At 33.7% G+C, this 22,125-nt stretch overlaps 1 protein-coding gene across 2 annotated transcripts in view; it reads right to left on the reverse strand.

Annotated features, from left to right (window-relative positions):
• The window catches only part of VPS50 (VPS50 subunit of EARP/GARPII complex), a 105,811-nt gene that overhangs the window by 19,011 nt on the left and 64,675 nt on the right, over positions 1-22,125 (reverse strand). For both annotated transcript variants that reach the window (XM_006187033.3, XM_032483991.1), the window contains 5 exons: positions 12,473-12,563; positions 9,824-10,000; positions 8,613-8,731; positions 6,551-6,657; positions 1,913-2,034 (listed from right to left, as the gene is read on the reverse strand). In XM_006187033.3, coding sequence (XP_006187095.1) covers positions 1,913-2,034; positions 6,551-6,657; positions 8,613-8,731; positions 9,824-10,000; positions 12,473-12,563 — 616 coding nt within the window. The remainder of the gene's footprint in view (positions 1-1,912; positions 2,035-6,550; positions 6,658-8,612; positions 8,732-9,823; positions 10,001-12,472; positions 12,564-22,125) is intronic.

Below are 22,125 nucleotides of genomic sequence, written 5' to 3' on the forward strand. Positions count from 1 at the left end.
TATAACAGGGCATAATGTAGTAGGCTATAACCAGTTCAGTGAAGAGCAGGAGCTTCTGGAGTAATCAGTATAAACAGAAGGAATCTCACATACAAGCCAATGACTTTCTAGACCCCCTGGGGCACGGATGCTTATTGGTCCACGAGCAGCATCTGTCTAAATTCACTCATACAATTATCTCTTCTGGGAAGGAAGCAGGAGTACCCATGTTAAAAAGTTTAAGTAAGAGGCAGAGTAAATTCTGTATTTATTCATACATACTCACTTATGTGCACATTTTGTTTTGGTTCATATAATACAAACTGTTTCTAATACAATATACGAGTGGACACTCGGGTTAAGGATAGAAAAAAACCCTTATAACTGATAATTAATTGTCCGAATACAATGAAATACCTTTTACTGAGTCTTACAGGATTGAAAATACTTTTAGTATAAAATATTAGATTAATGTGTTCTTGAAAACATAACAGATTCTAAATAAAATATGCAGCACCTTTTACCATGAGCACTTATTGGCCCTTATCTAACTTCCTCGGGTTCCAGGAACCCTCACTGTAAACAAATCTGTGTTAGTATCTAATCAGCTGGAAAATCACATCCAAAAGCATAAAGTTCCCAAAAGTTTTCAAAGGACTCTATCTTAAGCCATTTTATCAAAATTGTGGTCCAGAACCCTTTTAACCAACATGATAGTCACAAGTCATACGTGGCTATTTATATTTAAAGATAAATTAGCTAAAATCAAATACAATGAAAAACTTAGTCCCCAAACATACCAGTCACATTTCAAGTACTCAACAGCCACATGTTTCTTGTGACTACTATATTGGGCAGAGCAAATATAGAACATTTCCATTACTGGCAAAACTTCTATTGAACAGCACTGTTCTAGAGGCACAGCTCAGGGAGACACAGTAAGGCTCACCTAGAAGACTAAAAGATTCTGACAATTAGCTACAACTCTAGAATGTCTGCTTCTATGTAAATATATATTTATTTATTGAGTTTCCAAATTAAGAGCAAAGAATTAATACATATTTTAGAGCAACAAAAATCCTACAGCAACGCACTCTCTGATTGTATTAGTACTCTCTAATTTTGCAGAATTAAGACAGGACATTCAGATCCCACATTAAAAGATCGTGTCTTTGATACACTTGTAATCACAGCATGAACATGAACATCCAGATGATGAATATAGTTATCCATTAAAATTCACATATTTTTGAAAGGGTACAAAATATAGTATACAAAAAGTTAGTATATGATATATTCGTAGGATGCAACAGTATGCTTTTATACAAAAACTGTCAAATATCTAGGTGGACTATATAATAATTCCCAAATATCAGAACAGTTATCCGCTTAATACTGTGTTGTTCTCCTTAGGAGTTGAAAAAGATAAACTCAACAAGAGCTTTGGAAACACAAAAAGGAAGTACAGGAAATATTAATTCTGTGGCAGGCAGATGGTTCAGTTAACGGTTTTCAATTATTTTAATAAATATTTGCCATTATCTTCTGAACGTAGTAGTGCCTGCTAAGGTTGTTAGCCAATATGTAAAATGGCTCATTTATCGTGTAATAATTACACACTGGGCCAGATTTAAACAAGGCAACCTGCACGCTTTTCACTGCAAATATGCCAAGGTTAGAAGCGGACGCCGCACTTTTTCTGCCAAAAATGTGAATAACATACAATATGTTTATCATAACAAAGCTTAAAATTAATATATAAAGAAGGCAATTGGGCAGACATAAAGCTGCTATTGATAATTTTGTTGGACTTTTGATGGAAAATTTCCAAAATAATGTTATTTGTATATTTTATACACAGAGAATAAACTTTACATTAAAAAAAAATACATTTTAAAAGAAACAGACTTTCCCCCCCAAAAGGTTGACTTACTGAATCATTCCGACCAAAAAAGGTATATATTGCATACAAGTAGTAATCAAATAGCTGAGACATGAAATGGATAACATCAAAAGCAATTGGTTTAAGAATGTTCATCATCTGCATATATTTACCTGAAAAGAAAACAAATAAAATTAAGTAGAACAAAATCAAAATCTGTTAGTCTATAATTACAAAGAAACCATAAAAATACTTTACCAAAATATTTTTTTAAATAAAATATTACATTCCTCAGTCACATCACCCATGCTTCAAGTACTCAATAGTTGTCTGTGGCTAGTGCCTACTGTCCTGGACAGCACTGATCTAGAGCAGGTATAATATCTTGGAAAGTACAACTGGACCCCACTGATATAAATAACAGCTGCAAAGACTTTTCCTATCATTATTTACTGTTTGTTTTATATTTATGGAACTCCTATACTCTTCTACAAATGGCACTATACGAACACACAACACAGTTCCTCATTTCTTGGAGAGTCCACTTAAAACAGTTTCTTCAAAAATGTTTAGGTGTAATAAAATAAAGACAATGTACTTGAGAAAAATAGTTTTTTTTTAATAAGCTTATACGCACATAGCAAAAGTAAAATTACAAGAAGAAAAAGGACACGTGGAAGACACTTTCCATTCCCCTGAATCCCAGCCCTGTGAAATCTTGTGTCAGAGGCTAAGAACATGTCTTTATCACTACATCATTCAAGAGCTCAATTCTCTCAAAGCGCCAAGAACACGTCCTCCTCACACCTTCCTTTGGGAGATGCCGATATTCCATTCTTTTTTCTCTAAACACATGATACAGTTACAGAAAAAATAATGTAAAAACAAACATTTCTGCATTAACAAACTTGTTAATGTGTTTGAAGGGTGCATGGGAAATGGGCTGAATCAAATAACAAACAATAACAAGTCCCTAACTGTGTTTTGTTTTTACAGGAAATAATAAGGAACGAAGCATATCTATCAAAAAATGCTTTTCTGCAGAAGATGTTAAAATAGGCCATTTGCTTAATTTCCACATGAGCAAATAACTCAGATGCTGACTCTACTTCATGTAACTGCTATAAAGTTTAAATTGGTACCACTGAGGACAAAATTAATAGAACATTAAAGATTTCAACTTTCTGAAGAAAAGTGATTTTTAACTGGCAATTCTATACACAACTAAATTGTCATTCAGTAAAAGAACAGAATAAGGACATATTTAGACTGACAAGGATTCAAAACATTTACTTCTCATCACCTTTTTTCTGGGAAATTACAACTAGAAGAGAGACAAACAGAAACAGACCAGGAAATTGCCTCCACGCTACTGGTCGGGAGCAGTGGGTAGGAGACTGCTGCTTTTCACCACACTATGACTAAATGTCCCTTTAGATGTACATATTCTGGTTTAATGTTAAATCCTGATGCCTGTGCTGGTGTGTATTTTTTCCAGCTGCTAAAGTAATACGTTTGTTGTACGATCTATAGTTTTTACAAGCATGGATTTTTTGGAAACATATCATACCTGCTCAAATGAGAGTTGCCTCAACAGAGAGAATCTTGGATACCAAAGCTACTTCAGTGATGAGACACATTCCCTAAAATTTCTCCACCTCAGTCTGCAAGAAATGGTCAGGCTGACAGGCTTCTCTCTTCTCATAAGCAAGTGTTTTGATTAGTCCTGTGCACTTGTGAGAGGCTCCCTAAGCCGTTCTAACAGATTTAGGTACCACTTGGGGCTGGGAAGCCCCATTAACACTCTTTTTTGTTTAATCTCTGCTAATTATCTGTCAAATAAATGCCACTTTAAAAAGACATTCTGAATATGCCTTTAATGTTCTAGTGTCTCTTATCTAGTGAATAGTTAGTTCCTTCATTTTCCCAGGTACCAAAAATTAATCTATCTTATTTATACAACCATACTTCTGGATTTCTAAGAAGAGACACTACCTTTGCCAGTTTATAATCTTCAAGCACCTCTATGCAATAACAACAGGGGGTGGAATAGTGCATTTACAAGTTGAAGACCCCTTAGTGAGTGGTTCCCTTAGAGTTCTATTTAATGAATATGTACAAAATGAAGATAAAGACATCCCAGGGAGAGAGAAAGTGGTAGGCATGAAAGTCTACTGAGAGGAATAATAACAGCACCAAATCTCGCCCTAAATCGAAGGACAGGGAAGCTAAATTATCATACTAAGTATTGTTTCCTAATCACAACTCTCGTAAAAGATCTAGTGGTAAAGAAGACTGAAATTACAACGGTCAGATTCTCTTCCGTGAAGAAGGTTTTACTCAGGACTGCTCTGGCTTTATAGGCCCACAAAAAAGCAGTCTTCCTGTTTCTACAATCCACTGTCAGAAAACAACGTACACTGTGTTGGTCAATAATCTTTATTAAGAATTTGTTGTTACTGTCTTCTGAATTTTGCACCAGCAACACATTTCTATCATTACCATATCCCTTTCTTAGATAATGAGAATAGCAGAAGGCACTGTTTCTTCATTTCATATGCCTAACAAGAAGTGAAGATTTACATTTAACTGAATAAAACATGATTTCCCCCTCAATTTTGCTGTGGCTTTAAATTTGATTTGATTTGAGTGACTATATGCCTTGCAGAGTAAAAAGCCACATGATGATCTCTAGTCTTTTTTCAATGAGGTAAGGTAAAAAATATAAACAACCACTGAAATGAGGTTGATTGTATTATTTTCCCCAATAATCTGGTCTTCCTCGCCTCCACTCCCTGTAAGAGAATTATGCATCCTCGTCCATTGCCCCAGACTGGTAGTGCCTTCCTGTGGCAGAATTACACTTCTCTCTCCCACAGTCAAGCATGACTTGCTATGACCAATGATACATCAGAAGTAGTCAGGGTACCACATCAGAGTGAGTCATAACATGGTTCGGCTCTTGCTCTTCTCCCCACATTGGAGCTACTTTTTCAGCCTGCATCTCAGAATGAAGACACAAATGGGGCAAAACTAAGATGATCAGGAGTCCACATGCATCACGATAAACCTTTGGGTGGAAAGCCACTGATATGTTAGGGTGGTTTGCTACTTCAACATAACCAAGCAAAAGCTGGCTTCGTTAAACTACATCTCAAACAGTGTGTTCAGACACTGAAAACAGTGAGTCCGGAAGGCTGAGGAGGATGACAAGGATTTTGGAATATCCATCAGTGAGGACCACGTAAGGGAACTGAGCACCTTGACTCTGACGAGTGGTTTGGAGGAGGTGAAGTATAAGGAAAGGACAGGCAGTGAGACTACCACAACATATCTGAAAAGTTACCACATGGAAAAACAGGAGAAAAAAGTATAGACTTACTCTTTTTGCTCGTAAGGGCAGGACTAAGATCAAAAGATAGAATTACAGAAAGAGAGATTCTGGTTTACCATAAAGAAGAAATTTCTACCAATTAAATCTGTCTAATAGTAAAACAAGTAGTTTTGCAAAACAATGGGCTTCCAGCAATTGTGAGACATGAAACCCGCTAGATGACCACCACACATTAGAAGCAACAGAGAGAGACTTCCTTATTGTATGAGAAATGATACCAGATGACCTCTTCAGAACTGGTCTAATTTTGATTTTATAAATTCGAATAACTCTTGATGCTAGCTAGATTCAGTTAGCTGTCACAGATAAAGAAGAAAAGCTAATTTCACTGGCAATCAGCCATACAATTGCTTTTAAGAAAATATCATTTTTCTGTGTGTCATAAAAATGTATACTTTTTCTTTTCTGCTCAATTCATTATTACTTTTTCACACTATTTTCCCTAAAGAAATGGGACTACTAAAAAACATTTTGTCATCTTTATCCTATTTATTAGTGAAATTTAGAAATTATCTTCAAGAACAAAGACTGTTTCAACAAAGCTAAGAGTAATTAAACTAGCCAATGGGATATTACCATCTCCATAAACAGAAAACAGGGATTTTTATAGAAAATGACTCAATTAACGTGAGAAGACATCTCTGTAACTTACTTGTCTAAGGTACACACCTGTTTGTGAGCTATAAAGGTTGAGATAGCATATAAAATGTGGAAATACTGATATTAAAAAAATTCACATCATCTTCAAACCTAAATACTTCATATGGCATTTCTTCATGTTATCTGCCTTCTACAAAATCATCAATAAAGGTCTTATCTGTAATAAGAACAGCACTTCCTACAGTGTGAACATTTAGCTTGTAGAACTCCTGTGGCTGAAAATGCCAGAGAATCACTTTTCACTCTGCCTATCTGACAAGAAAAATTATGAAGATCAATGAAACAATTAAGTACAAAATATTGTGTAAATATATAACTGGCACTATCATAACCCTACATGTACCTGTGACTCACACAGAGAATTTTTCCATTACATGTCTATTCATTGGAATATTTTAGAAAAAGTGAAAGACACAAATACTAAGTAGTTAACTAAAAAGGCAAAACTGATATTAATACTAGTATTATACTGTCTGGAACAATTGAGAGAGTACTGACATACATATGATGATCTTAAATCCCTCACTGCAGTGAGCACTGGAGTGCACAACAAAATCCCAAGTAAAAATCATATGATAACAAAAGCAGGCTAATTTAACTGCTATAATAATTTTTTTAAAGGTGTAGCTACTTACCAACAAGTCTTATTACATTTAATGTTGTATTTGTTAAGATGGGTGCATTCACTTTATTTAGACTGTAATCTGATTTCTTCCTGCTTTTTAGGGTCTCTCGAGAAATGCTTAATATGGAAAAACAAAACAGATTTGCAATTAGGGTTGTCAAGTAGTAAATCATAAATTATTCAGCTTAGGATCTATCTATAGTTCATTCACTAATTAGTTACTGAAAATCTTACCATGTATTAGGTGGGGATATAGAGATTATCTTCCTGTCCTTACAAAGCTTATAGTCCAGAGGGGAAGAGAAATTAGTAAACAGAGAAATAAAGTACTATAATGTATTCCTTTGATTCTTAGACATTAATTATCAACCATTAAAAAAAGCTATGTCACTTAAAGAAAAAATGTTCTAATATTTAGGGAAATTATGCATTAACTGTGCCAAGCACCCTGATTTCAGACCTACAAAGATGAAAAAAAACCTTTCTTAAAATCTGAATTAAGCATTCAATATTGAGAGCAAAGCCTGGGGTTTGGGGACAGTGCTCGAGTCAAAGAAAAAGCAGAAGTTATATGGTAAGTGCAGAAAAAAAGGGGACAACAAGTAATAAGGTCAGAGGCAAGAGAAAACAGAGTGTGCTCAGCAAAACATAAGGATTCACAATGGTAGCTTAGAGAATGAGTGGGCAGAGGGAAACGTGACAAGAAAGGAGGTACGCAAAGGTTAGATTACTGAAAGCAATCAAACCTCATAATCCTAAGGAGTATGAACCTTATCTTAAATGCAGTGGTGAGCCATTTAAAATTTTAACGAGGAAAATGATATCATCAAATTTGTGTGTATAAGAGAAAAATCTAAATTTGTATCCAGGAATGGATTAGAAAAGGTTAAGACCGGTGATGGGAAACCAAGGTAAGGGGGCTGATTCAACAACCTGGCCCAGAGATTTCCACATGAACTAGGGATGGTTACAGTGAAATACAAAGAAATATTGATAAATTCAAGAGGCAGTCAGAGTTTGGAGTTGATAGTAACTGTCAACTGACTGGCAGCAATTAGTAGTTCACACTGTGCACATTTCCTAGAGGCAAGTTAAGACTGTTTAGGAGGATGCACACCCTTACCAAGAATGCAAGTACATAGATACACATATAACAGCAGACATACTTGTTCATTTCAATTTGATTAGAGCTTTCCTTTTAGCCGAAAAATACCCAAAATATCTAATGAAGAAGTCCAACAAAATAGTTCAATTCAGTTCACATTGGATCACAGATGTAGATAATTAAATCTCATACATGTGTGAAAAACAATGGAAACAAAATTTTCCCAACTGAAATATCCACAATTACATGCATCGTTCACTTTTGAGGAGAGAGATTGCAACAATCAGGGTTTCAAATCAATCAAGTATTAACTAGGCACTTTGGGGGTAAAAGATAGGGAAGAGTATACTTTATCATTAAAAATAAAGTATATTTGTGGTCACTCAATAACTGATAGTGATGAAATTAACTCACTCACAAATGAGAACCAGGCCCAATTTAACTGGAAGAGGGACAAAAATTCTTATATAATTATCATAGCTTTTGAAGATGACAGTTTATCATAAAACAATACACAAGTACAAAAAAGGAAACTTAATAGGAGGTTCAAATACTAAGTATAAACGACACTGGGAAGAGTTTTCTGTATTTACCCGACTGAGGCACTCCACATCCAAGCAAATGAGTGTTTTCCTTCTTGAGGAAAAGGAAATCGACATGAAACATAAATTTATCTATGTGAAGCATACACTGCCTCCAAAGGCAGCAATGATTCTATAAATCGAAAGTTTCTCTATCTAAAACACTGATGTCTAAATTAAGAGCTCTTTGATTATGCCCCATATCAAAAGAACTACATTTCCAGCCTTTCAGGAATCATTTTTAAAATATATTAACTTCTGTCACATGAAATTATAACCAAAAGAAAAACTTAATTTTTGATTTTTGTTTTTTCTTAGCCTTCAAAGGAAATCCTGTAGGTGTGCAACATAAAATGTGAAATACCATCCAATCTAAGAACAATTACCTTTTCACAGGAGCATCGCCTGTCTGCTCATCAACATAATCTCGTTTTAGTTCCTCAGGAACATCACTGTCACTGTCATACTCCTGATAGGCACTTTTTTCTTGTTCATCAGATTCATACTGAAGAGAATACAGTGTATTCAACAATGAATATGAAAAGCCAACCTTTCTTGGAGTCTTTCAACACAATAAAAGTATCCAATTTCATAAGAAGTAGCTTATAAAAGAAAGTTCTTAATAGTTTTAATTTTGCTATCAAGAATCTTATTAACCTTCCATTTTCTTCTTCATCATCCTACCTTAATTAGCTCAAAAGAAAAAGAAAATACAAACATTATAACTTAACAAAAGCTTGTAAATGCCCAAAGGAAAAAAAATTCTCTGTGTAAAGAAAACAAACAAAAACAAACACATACCCTGCCAGACCTTAGGAAGAGAAAAGAAGGTAAGCGAAGTTGATTTAAAAAAATCTCTTCCTCCAAGTGGTTTCATTATACATATTTCCATTTTGCTAATTCATTATAAAAAGCTTGAGAATACAATTCTGGCACTCTGGATGTACTTACGCAGCTTAATCAACATACAACACGCATGCTAATGTTTTAATTCATTATGATGAGATTTAATTTCAAGGGCAGCTTAGAAAATCAGGCTTAGCACCTAGGGACTCCTGAGAGCCAGGACAAAAATGGTGGGTTTACTCTTGAGAGTAAGAGTGCCTTCCTGACATTCTCATCATCTTTATAGCTTTATGGCCCAGTGCCACATGGATGAGGACAGCGGAGTCCACGCACCACCAAGGAAGGAAGCAGTGCTAGTATCACCATTATCATTATTAATATTATAAATTAATATGATTAAACAATGGCTAACATTATTTTATGTTTAACCAAGCACCTGGTTCAGTGCGTTCATAAACCATCTCACTGGATCTTCAAAACAACTCTATGAGAAAGTTTTACCCCATATGCCAGCTGAAGAGACCAGTATGATGACGACATGGGAAGAAGTTACTCCCCTGACTGAACAACTAGTTTTTGAGTCTAAAGCATTTTAACAGGCCATCTTAACATGTGGACCCTGACTCTCAAGGACTAATGCTGTCCCTGGAAAGATTAGATCACACCTTAATAACTAAAACACTGGGTAGAACACTTCCATTAAGAAAATCTGACTTATGTTCCACAGTATGTTTTAAAGACATCCACGTACCCCATTAGAAGCCAGGACATCTTCTGTTTCTTCATCCTTGTGGTTGGCCTGAATTTCAAACGGATTCCCACCACTACAGTACTGCTCAAACAAGGTTACTGTTTTTGAGGAAGTTGAGGATGGCTGCTTACTAGGTGAAACTGATGGGGAACGAGACTGTTCCATGAATTTAAATTCCTAGACATTAAAAAAAAAAAAAAAAAGAGCCAGATCCCTTTTAGCAACAACAATAAAATTCAAGTACATAAACATATTTCATCAATACAAATGTAGAGTTAATGAAGAAAACAATCCTGATTCTTCAGGTTATTCACATTTACAATCTTGCAAATTGTCTTAAAGCACAAACTTGGACATACATGTTCAAAGGTTTTCCTAAAGACAACTCAGCTGTTGATATCACTTAAAAGTGTTGTCTGCATCAAGCCACTTCTGGCTTACTTTACAGAACTGCACAGAAAAATTTTTTAAATAACTTCAGTTTGAAAACAATTCTAAAATTTTTTAAATAGCAGCAAAAGTCCTAGTAGGGCACAGTTTTCATCAATAAAGTCACTTATAAAAACTAACTGTTGTCAGGTCAAACAGCTTGCACCATTTAAGATATTTTATATGAATACATCAAAAACTAAGCATGAAAGATATACCTTTCTTATACTGTTGTCTATAAGCTTTCATTTATATTTCTTAATATAACAAGAAGCAGACAACACAAATACATGCTGAGTTCAGATGACACATTTTCTAGTCCTAGCCTGACATTATTAATCCATCATGCTCCATTAACTTCCTATATAATATTGGGAATGTCACATGGATTCTCTGTGCCTCCATTTCCTCATCTGTAAAATGAGGGGGCCAATCTAGATGAGAGAATTACAAATGCTAAAGCTGAAGAGTGGTAGTGTCCAGATCAAATCACACATTTCTCAGATGAGGACCCTGAAGCAGTCCAGAGAGTTTCAGTGCCAAGTTCAAGACCACACAGCTAATTAGAGGAGAGATGAAATAATCACTAAAGTTCTTTTGAATTACAAAACTCTTGATTTAATGATTTTTCACAAAAATTTTGTACACATTTTTCTTACACCTTTCAATCTTTGCAATATTATTCCAAAATTTAAAATTTTTCACATTCAGTGAAAATCTTCTTAAGTTATACTGGTTTGTTACATTTTAAATGATGTGCTAATTTTCTTTTTAAATTGCAACTATACATTAAATCAGATCATCATAATGGTTAAAAACGGTGCCATTATTTTTATAATTGTAACAACAAATGACTATAAATTAGTAAGACAAAAATTTTTTAAAACCAAATCTACAGGAATACACATGCCAAGTGAACATTACCTCAGTTGTTAGTTTTCAAAGTAACTACTTTTTTCTTCATTGTGGTTACAACATGAGATCTACTCTTAAAATTTTTTTAACAAAGTGCATGATACAGAATCATTAACTATAGGCAAAATCTTGTACCATAGATCTCTACGACTTACCTATCTTACACAACTGAAACTTCAAGATAACCGCTTTAAAGAAGATAATGCTCCCTTGCATAGAAATATTTCAACATAACTTGTGAAAAAAATTGTTTTAAAATTATATCAACTATATTTGCACACACTCACAGTTGATGGTTAAATGCCAATTCAAGTAAAACTATTTAGAGATTCTAAAATCAATGCTAGACTTCTAAATAATGTTAAGGCATCATCCTAATTTAAGAATTTGAAAATAATATTAAAATTAATGTTAATTTTGCTGTTTTAAAATTATTTACTAATCAAAATGTTTTACTGTATTTAATATTTCCACATTAGCAAAGCAATACGATAAAACTGGATAAGTAAGCTATTATAAAATAAAAGCATAAAGACTACCCCTACAAAAAAAACCAAACTTTTAATTATGTAGTTTTTACATTTATCTAGAATATGAAAATTGCTTCTAGAAAGTCATTTCTTCCAAAGGCAAAAACTAAACACACTAGGCCTTCTAAACCAGGATTTAAGTTTACATATTGTATTCTGACATTTGGGATTTGTAGGACACAGTCTATCACACAAGAAATATTTATCTACAATGTGTTTCAACCAAGAGAAAAGTCAAATCAATTAAAGATATTTTCACAGGTTACAAGATTCAAGGAGTCAATTAACTAATAAAAATTACTTGAGTTTTTTTTATAAGTGCCTCTTATTTTTGAGACATTTTCTCATTATAGACAAATTTATGAGTTGCAGCATAAATTAAGAACCTATTAGTCCCTTTAAGAAATGACAATATTCTACAAACATAACCATTTTCATTAAAGATCATCAAAATGTAACATTATTTTTCAGCAAAATTTAAATAAAGCAATAAACCATCTTCTGAAATCTAGAGAAAACACATTATTTTAATTCTGACTCTTTTCAGGCAAAAGAGTTTTCCTGAAGTGTATAAACTAAATTTGTAAAAAGAGACAGACTTTGACATCCATAAAAGATCACTCTTTTAAAAGAGGCTTCTTATTAGTCACTTTTAAGGAAGGAAGGAAAGGTACTATTCCTTAATTTAATAATTTTACAGATGTTTTCATATACCTGGCTTGTTTTTAAAGATGACTAAATAAAATACTGATCTATTTGTTCTTAATAAACTTACATGAAGTTGCAAGATGCTGAAATTTGACTTAACAGGACAAAGTTCCCAGGTTTCATTTTCTAGAAACATTCTCAGTTCATCAAGACGCGTTCTTAAAAAAAGAAAACAAATACTTCAAAAAGTAAGAAGAGAAGTATAGTGCATGTAAGAATTAAGAAAATACAACAAATAGAATTATCATAAATCAATTTTGAAAATCCATTCAGACCAACAGAGTAAACACAAACATTTACTTTTATATACTTATTAACAGTGTATCATCCATTAGAGAAAAAGCTCAAATATCTACTAAACTCAGAATATTTTTACTATATTGCAAAAACATGGATAAAAAAATGAATGCATAGAAAATGACATTTTTATTAAGGAACTAATAAACTAAAGGCTATTCACCAATTCATGTACTTAAAATATCCTTAACTAAAAGCATATATCAGTGCCAAAAAACAGAGAAATAATTTATAGGGTTTATGAAACCATAAATACTAATAAATGTTTTATGCTAAGAAACAGCTCTTAATCATTCTTACTAAGTGACAGTAGCAAGATGATTATCACTCTCCAAATATATTTTAGCTCGGTGCCTATCTACTTCCACACAATTAAACCAATTAAATAAATTTATCAATTTAATTAGCAAGTATACCATTTATATACCCAACTCTGCACTAGACACAGAGCTACTGCTCTTACTGTCTCTCCTGAGTAATCAGTACATTATAGGGGCAACTGCAGGAAAACAAATACTTCCTTCCCGTTAACCCGAGAACCAAAGGGCAGTGCCAGTCCTATTCTTTCCCTTCCTGCAACAAGCCTCCCTGCTGTTACTATCTTGCTGAAAACGAAATCTAGATTTTTTTTTTAATCCCCAGGTTGTAAGATAGAGGATAAATGGTAAAATCTGTAAAAAGCAGAAATTGTCCCAAATATTATAGTTAATAGACAAGAACTTAAAGATAACTACTAAGAATAAATAAAAGAGAAAAAGATGCACAAAATGGACAGAAAGGAGAATTTCAAAGAACTTTAATAAAAACAAAAAAGAATCAAGCAAGCATTCTATAACTGACAAATACAATACCTCAAATTAAAAATTGGATAAGTAAAACAGCAGAAGACAGGTTTAGCGAATGTGAAGACAGTTCAATAGAAAATATCCAAACTGAAGCACAAATTGTGAAAAAAAAAAAAAGGAAGAAACAGCAAAGATCATAAGAGAGATGTGAGACATAGTCAAAACCTCTAGTATGCATGCAACTGGATGGAAAGGAGAGACAGAAGGAGCAGAAGCAGTATCTGAAGAGGTAATGATTGAGCATTTGGTAAAAGTGATTGTGCGCACACCTCTCACCATATACAAAAATCATCTAAAATGGATCACAGACCTAACGTAAGAACTAAAACTATGTAAGTCTACAACTCTTAAAATTCAACAAAAAGACAACCCCATTAAAAAATGGGCAAAGGCTTTGAAAAGACATTTTTGCAAAGAAAAAATATAAATGACCAATAAGCATGTAAAAGGATGCTGACATCATCACTCATTACGAAAGTATAAACCCAAACCATAATGAGGTACCACTTCACAATCACTAGGATGGCTATGTTCAAAGAGACAGACAATAACAAGTGCCAGCAATGACTTAGAGAAATCAGGACCCTCAAATAGTGCTGGTGGAAATATAAAATAGTGCAACCACTCTGGAAAACAGTTTGGTAGTTTCCCAAAATATTAAACACAGAATTACCACATAACCCAACAATTCCACTCTGTATTGGTTTCCTGTGGCTGCTGTCACAAATTACCAAAAACCAGGTGACTTAAACAACAGAATTTATTATCTCACAGTTCTGGAGGCCCAAAGTCTGAAATTACTAGGGTGAGATCAAGTTGTCAGCAGGGCTACACTCTCTCCAGAAGCTCTAGAGGAGAATCTGTTTGTTGCATCTTCCAGCTTACACTGGTTGCTGCCATTCCTTGGCTAATGGCCATGGCACTGCAATCTCTGCCTCTGTCTTCACATAACTTTCTCGTGTGTGTGTTTTCCTCTGTGTCAAATCCCCGTTTCCCTTCAACTGTCATGTCATTTAGGGTCCATCCAAATAATCCAGATAATCTTATCACAAGATCATTAAATTGTTCACATCTACATTTTTTCCAAATAAATTAACATTCAGTTACCAGGTATTCAGAACTCATTTCGTTCTTTCTTTCTTTTTTTTTTGCTTGGGGTGGGATGGCTGGGGAAATCAATTTTCAGCCTATCATACACTCCCAGGTACATACCCAAAGAACTGCCGATATATGTCTATACAAAAGCTTATACACAAATGTTCACAGCAGCATTATTCATAATAGCTAAAAAGCTATTCAAAATAGCTAAAAAGCTAAAAACCTAAAAATCCATCAACTGAGGAATAAATAAAATGTGGTATATTTATACAATACAATATTATAGCCATAAAAAAGAAAAAAGGTTCTGTTACATGCTACAGCATGGATGAACTCTGGAAATACTATGCTAAGTGAAAGTCAAACACAAAAGGCCATATAGTATATGGTTCCATTTATATAAAATGTACATGCAGTACATAGAGACAGAAAGTATATTAGTGATTGTCAGGGGCTGCATCAGGAGAAAAGTGACAATTCACTGGTACAAGGTTTCTTTTGGAGTGATAAAAATATTCTGAAATTAGATAGTGGTGGTGGTTGTTGCTGAATTACATACTTTAAAGGAGTCAATTTTTGGAATTTTTAGTTATGTGGCATATCTCAATAAAGCTATTATTAAAATAATTATTGCAGTAGGCAGGACTCTAAAATGGCCCTCCCTGCACCTGGCAATATTGTCTGCTCTAATCCCCAGGACTAAGTATGATGAAAGCCCACCCCGTGATTATGTTACCAAGTGTGGCAAAAAAGGACTTTGCAGATGTAGGAAGATTACTAATCCACTTGACTCTGAGTTAATCACAACAGAAATTATCTAGGTGGAACTAATCTAGTTGAATACGCCCTTTGAAGCAGCTTTTTCTCTCTTGACAGCAGAAGGGGAAGTCAGAGAGAACTGTGCCCTTTTAAATGAAGGCGTCAGGTCCAAGGACTGGAGAGCAGCTTCTAGAAGCTGAGAACACTCCGTAGTTGACAGTTAACAATAAAATAGCAACCTCAGTCCCCAAACCACAAGAGCTGAATTCTCCACACATCCTGAACGCGCTGAGATGCGGATTCTTCCTGGAAGTCTTCAGATGAGAGCTTACCCAATGCCTTGATTCCGGCCCCGTGAGAACCCAGACAAGCTGTTCTAGGCTTCTCACCTACAAAGCTGAGAGCTAATAAATGAGTGGAGGTTTAAGCTGCTAACATCACCACAATCTATCACGTAATAATATAAAACTATTATACGGATAAAAGACACCACCTCACAGACTGAAGAAGCTTAGTTAATCCTATCCATAAAATTACAGAGAAAATAACACAGAAAGTAAAAGCATATGACAAAAATACTAAAAGGGTAAGAGAATTACCAAGTTGGTTCTCGCCTTACTAGAAGTGTATTAATCCAAGGTCAACCGTGACAGAGTAGGAATGCAAACTGGAATGCTGATGGTAACCACTATAAGAATACACATTTTAAAGGTTAGAAAAAGGTGGGGAAGGTACAGCTCAGTGGTAAAGTGTATGCTTAGCATGTGCAAGTTCCTTGGTTTAATCCCCAGTACCTCCATTAAAAAATAAGTAAATAAACGTAATCCATCTCGCACACACACACACACAAAATTAAACAAACAAAAAAAAGGTTAGAAAAAATATGAAAATTAAAAATATACATGATTAATCCAAAAGAAAGTAGAAACAGAAAAAATTGAATGAAAACAGAATTATCTACACTTGCAGAAATCAAACAGAAATATGATGGGTTTAAACCCAACTACACCAACAAATACATTAAGTAGAAATGAAAAAAAAACATTTCAATCAAAATACAAAAAATGTCAGACTGGATATTAAAATAAGAAAACATAACAAGACTATACACTGTTTACAGGAGGCACACTTTTAAATTCAAGATTGAAATTAAAATTGGGTTGAAAGTAAAACTAGACTGAAAGTGAAAACTACAAACAAACATGATCTCTTAAAATCACGACCTAGGGTGGAATTTTTATCAAAACTGTTTTATCTATTAAAATGATCATTATGGTATTTTCTTGTAGTTGTTAATTAGTAAACTAAATTTATTAATTTCTAAAATGCTTAGCCAATCTTGTTTTCCTGCAATAAACCCTGCCTCTTCACGATGTATTCTCGTTTTTAGATATCACAAGATCTAATTTGCCAATCTTTTGGTTTGGGATTTTTGCATCTATCTTCTCATCAGCTACTAGCCTGTCATTCTCCTTTCTTTGTAATGTATTTGTTATGTTTTGGTATCATCATTTGCTACAATGGCCTCATAAGATAAGTTGTTGTGAAGCATTTCTTCTATTCTTTCAGTCTATTGATATTACTTCCCCCTTAAATGTTAAGCAGAATTTATCACTGATAGCAGGCCTGGAGATTTCTTTGTGGAAACACTTTGAAGCAGATTCAATTTCTTTAAAGATACAGGACTATTCAGATTTCCTATATTTTATTTTATTTTATTTTATACTATATTTTATTTTATCAGCTTATTAAATCTGATTTTACAAGAAATTCATTCATTTCATTCTAAATTATCAACTTCATTAGCTGAAGTTGTTTATATTATTTTATTTTACTTTTAATGTCTGAGTATCTACAGATACTTTCTTTTTAACTGCCAATATGGAGAATTTGTGTTTTCTTTTTCTTGGTCAGTCTTGACGGCGGCATGCATTGCAGATTTCTCTCTATTACACATTTGCTTTTTCTTTCATTGATTTCTGCTCTTATAATTTACTTCTATCTCTTTTGGCTTAATTTGCTTCCATTTTTATAACTTCTTGAAATGGAAGTTTAGTGCACTGATTTTCAAACTTTCTTCTTTACCAAAATATGCATTTAAAGCTAAAAATTCCCCCTTCTGCTTTAGCTACAATCCACAATTTTTATGTCATGGTTTGATTATTTTAAAAAAGTTTTCTTATTTCCAGTATGATTTCTTCTTTAACCACTGGAATAGGTTATTTAATTTCAAAAAATAGCAGATTTTCTAGTTATCTATTATTTCTAGCTAAATTCCACTGTGTTCAGAGAATATGCTCCCTACGATTTCAATCCTTTGACTTTTTTTTTTAAGAACTTGCTTTATGGCCCAGCAGATAATCAATTTTGTACAAAATTACCTCTTGAAAAAAAAATATGACTTCTTCAGCTGTCAAGTGTTGTAATTATACACATACACATATGTGTGTATGTATATTAGGCAAATTTTATTAATATGTTGCTCAAATATACATACTGATTTTTTTGTCTCCTTATATTATCAATTACTAAAGATGGCACAGAAAAATTTCTTACTATGATTATGGATTCATGTATTTCTCCATTTAATCAGAATATTTTTGCTTTATATGTTTTGAATTTATTTTAACAGGAGCATACACATTTAGAATTGTTTTATCTTCCCAATGAATAGTCTCTTATCATTATGAAGTATCCCCTTAACTTTAAGTAATACTTCTTGCCCTAAAGTCTACTTTGTCATTTAGGAATTTCCTTAATCTGATATAGAGTATCTACAAACAACTCCCACAAATATCACACTTAATGACAGGGTACTGCATTAAAGGATGTCCCTTGTCAGCACTTCTATTTAACATTATACCAGAGGGCCTAAACAATACAAAGATTAGAAAGGAATACATAAAACCATAATTATTCATAAATGACATGTTGTATACATAGAAAATTCAAAAGAATTTCCAAAGTATTAGATTTAATAAAATGCTAATTTAACCACAAGATCACAGGAATCCAAGATTAATATGCTAAACCATCATACATACACACACACACACACACGTATATGTATGTGTATGTGTGTAAGAAGCAGTTGGTAATTTAAAATAAAAACTAATACAACTCAGAATAGCATTTATAAAGTCAAAATATATAATGTTCAAAACCGGCAAGACTAATCAATGGTGACACAAGTGAGAAATACTGGTTACTTCTGAGGAGGCTACTGACTAAGAAAGGGTACAAGAGATCCTTCTGGGGTACTGGAAAAGTTCCATATCTTAATTTGGGCAGTATATATAGTATGCATATATGTAAAAATTCATGGAGTTGTACAATAAGATATGGATACTTTTATAGGAGTTGTGTTTTAATCAAGTTTTTTCAAAAGGAAAAACCATAATAATCTTCTCACCTCCCTCCCAAATTGGGCAGGTCTAATTTAAAGATAAGGCACAGAAGCCCAAGGAAACATTAAAAGACTTGTGAAGTGCCACAAGGTCACAACTCAAAGATAGCAGAGACAGAGCCCTGATTCCTAAATCTTGTTCTCTTCACTGCAACATGACAGGAAACAATAATCAAAGGTAAAAACTTAACTCATTTTTGGACTGTAAATGATAAGTTGGTTAATATCCAAACTGATTCATTAGAGTCAAGGAAAACTTCCTTTGCATCTCTTTCTCTAAGAACATTTGACACAAATTAAAAGATTTGCATTTTGTTTCTTTTCTTCTATTTTACTCTACTAATAAACCAAAGGATAGCAGTTATTATGAAAAAGCAATGAGTATATAAAGAACAAACTATAATCAGATGTTGAATAACAGAACTGACTACAATCATGAAATTATGTGAAAAGCAATCTTGATTATTACTTTTTAAGCACTTCAGGTGCCACCTGTGTCTTTAAGAAACAAGATACAAGCAGGATACAAAGAACCTTCTTTGGTATAAAATTAAAGAGATTTTAAAGAGTTAGTGAAGAAGTTAGTAACTGGTCTTGAAGGTGTCTCAAATATGTTGACCTATAAGTTAAAGGAAAAATATCAATAAATTAGAACTGTGTGAAACAGATCTTTTACTTAATCTAATAAGAGACTTGAAGCAATAAAAGATAGGGTCCAAAACAAATGATAAAAGCAGAGTTTAAAGAGGGTATATTATCCCATATGCCTTTCACATTTTTAAGAGAAGGAACTTGAAGCTCAGAGAAGTGAAATAAATTTGGTTAAAATCATACAGGTAGTAAACTAGTGAGTAACAGTAAAGGTGGGAACCCATTGCCACTGATGACACCACACTGCCCCAAACTCTGTACCAGCAGGAAGAAAACTGGAAATCAGTAATAACGATATTTACTAAGAAGAATTTAACAGCTGTCTACCCACTATTATCGTGTATCTTGTATGTGTATGTATACACATAGAATAAAGAGAATAGCCTAACATAAAAGATGTATACTATGAAGATACTGTTTCTTTTGTTCTCATTTTAACTCCAAAATTTAAGCCCTCCTGTACAGTTTAGAGGTGGAAAAGTTTTACTTTTATGTAGTTTAGTTTTCTGTAAAATATTTTACGTATTAAAAATAAATTTAACAAATTTATTGGCACCTTTATTCCTAAGTCCAAAAAAACTTGTTTTCTAAAAACATTTCTCCCAAGGAATATAGCAAAGAGCTGCAATAGCTCCTACCTCACACACATGCTCTTCTACGACCTGACCTTACCTACCACTCCCCAATCAAAGAGAAAGTCTAATTTCCGTCCTCTTGAATCTGGACCAGTCTTATGACACGCCTGCATTCAATGGAACATGGTGAAAGGACTGCATGACTCCTAAGCCTATGCCAGAAGGGGTAATACAGCCTCTGCGAGGTTCTCTTCGAACACTAGTTCTGTGGAAAGCCAGCCGCCATGTAAGAAATCCAACCACCCTGAGGTCATCACACTGGCAAGGCCACATGCAAGCACTGTGCACATCCTTCCAGCCACCTCCACCAAGGTCCAAGTAAAGCCATCCTAGATCCTCTACAAAAAGCTTACCACCAGCTGTAAACTGATTGGTCACCTCAGTCAGTGCTACAAGAAGCAGAAGAATCAGCTGATCTCTGCCTAAATTATTCCTGACTCACAGAATACATGAAATAATGGTAAGATAGTGGCTGTTTTAAGCCTGTACATTTCAAAATAGTATGTAATAAAACAATACTAGGAGAACACATGCTTGGACACTTGCAAATCAAAGCTATTATATTGGTTAAGTCTCTCCTTTAAAAAAAAATCTTCTGAGATCTCTTATAAAACAACTTAAATTATTTATAACTTATTTACTACACTCTCTGAAGCCTTAATGAAAACAGTTTGTTTCACAGAGGATATATGGGCTGGTGTGTGTGTTTGGGTTGGGGAGGGGGGTTGCTGTGACACACACAGGCAGGTCAATTTTAGATGACATCAGGACCAATATTCAAAAAAGAAGAGATGATCAAATCACTTGATCCAGACAGAAAACAAAAATAAGTACATGGACAATAAAACTGATCCTAGAAACACACATTTTAAAGGTACTCAGGGAATAAACCTTTTTTTTTACTCAAGCAAGGAGAGAGTTTTTCTCCCTAAAAGGATAAGTGAACTTTCCCCTCTTCTAACATCAGTCAATGCACCTTTAGGATCAGTGAAAACATTTTATAAGCTTTGATTATTAAAGTCATCAAAAATAAAATGTGTTAAACAGAATGTTTTGTTAATTGTAGACTGCTGCGTAATTTCTATGTTTGAATTAGACTACACGTGCTTTTGGGAATTCTGCAACATCTGGCAGAAGAATGACAGCTTTGAATGTATGCAAACTTAGAACCTGAACATAAATCTGGGGAATAAAACATACTTTTGAAGGCTGACAATTAATACTGACAGACGATAGAGAATGTGCTCCCTCACACACTCATATAACTTTGCCCTAGAAAAAGGTAACGGCATGCAAGCTTTAATACAACTTCCACAGGCAACAGGGGTACATTTTATAAATAGACATTCTGCCAAAGAGTAAAATTCTTCTATTTTCACCTTTTTATTATGCCTGTATCTTCAAACCAATATCCAAAATGGACTGCAAGTCAGAATAATTTAGTTCAAGAATTTTTTTTTCTCAAGAGCTCTATTTGGCAGTAGAGGACCATGAAACAAGTTATAAACATATTTAAACAGTTTAACAGAATTATGACAGACTTGATTTATATTTCACCACATTTCATAGCATTTTTACTATCTATGTAGTATGATTTAGTGAAGGAGATATTAAATTGGAATTTAGTAGATTTAGGTTCATCACTGGTTAATGTAATGACTTTCATCAATTCAAGATGTGTACACTGGTGTCATTTCTAAACTGCCTGTCAAGTTTATCTTGCTTTATAAAAAAAATAGATACACTTCAGAACACACTGATGGTTGTCACGAACTTCACCAAGTGACTTCCACTATAATTTTCCAAATGGCAGCTATAGGAGAGATAATGAGTACAACCAGTATATAAGCTAGATTAGTTTAAACATCAGGTAAGGAGAAGAATACTTTTAAAAAATCAAATCTTTACTTTTTTAACCTATTCTAATTTTTATAATGCACAATGCAGCAAGAAAAAAAGGGAAAGATCTGTAGGTAATACATAAGTAGACCTTCTAGTTCAGCCATGTCATTTTATGATTTCTAGAATC

This window comes from Camelus ferus, chromosome 7 (genome assembly GCF_009834535.1).
Source record: "Camelus ferus isolate YT-003-E chromosome 7, BCGSAC_Cfer_1.0, whole genome shotgun sequence".
NCBI classification, from domain to species: Eukaryota; Metazoa; Chordata; class Mammalia; order Artiodactyla; family Camelidae; genus Camelus; species Camelus ferus.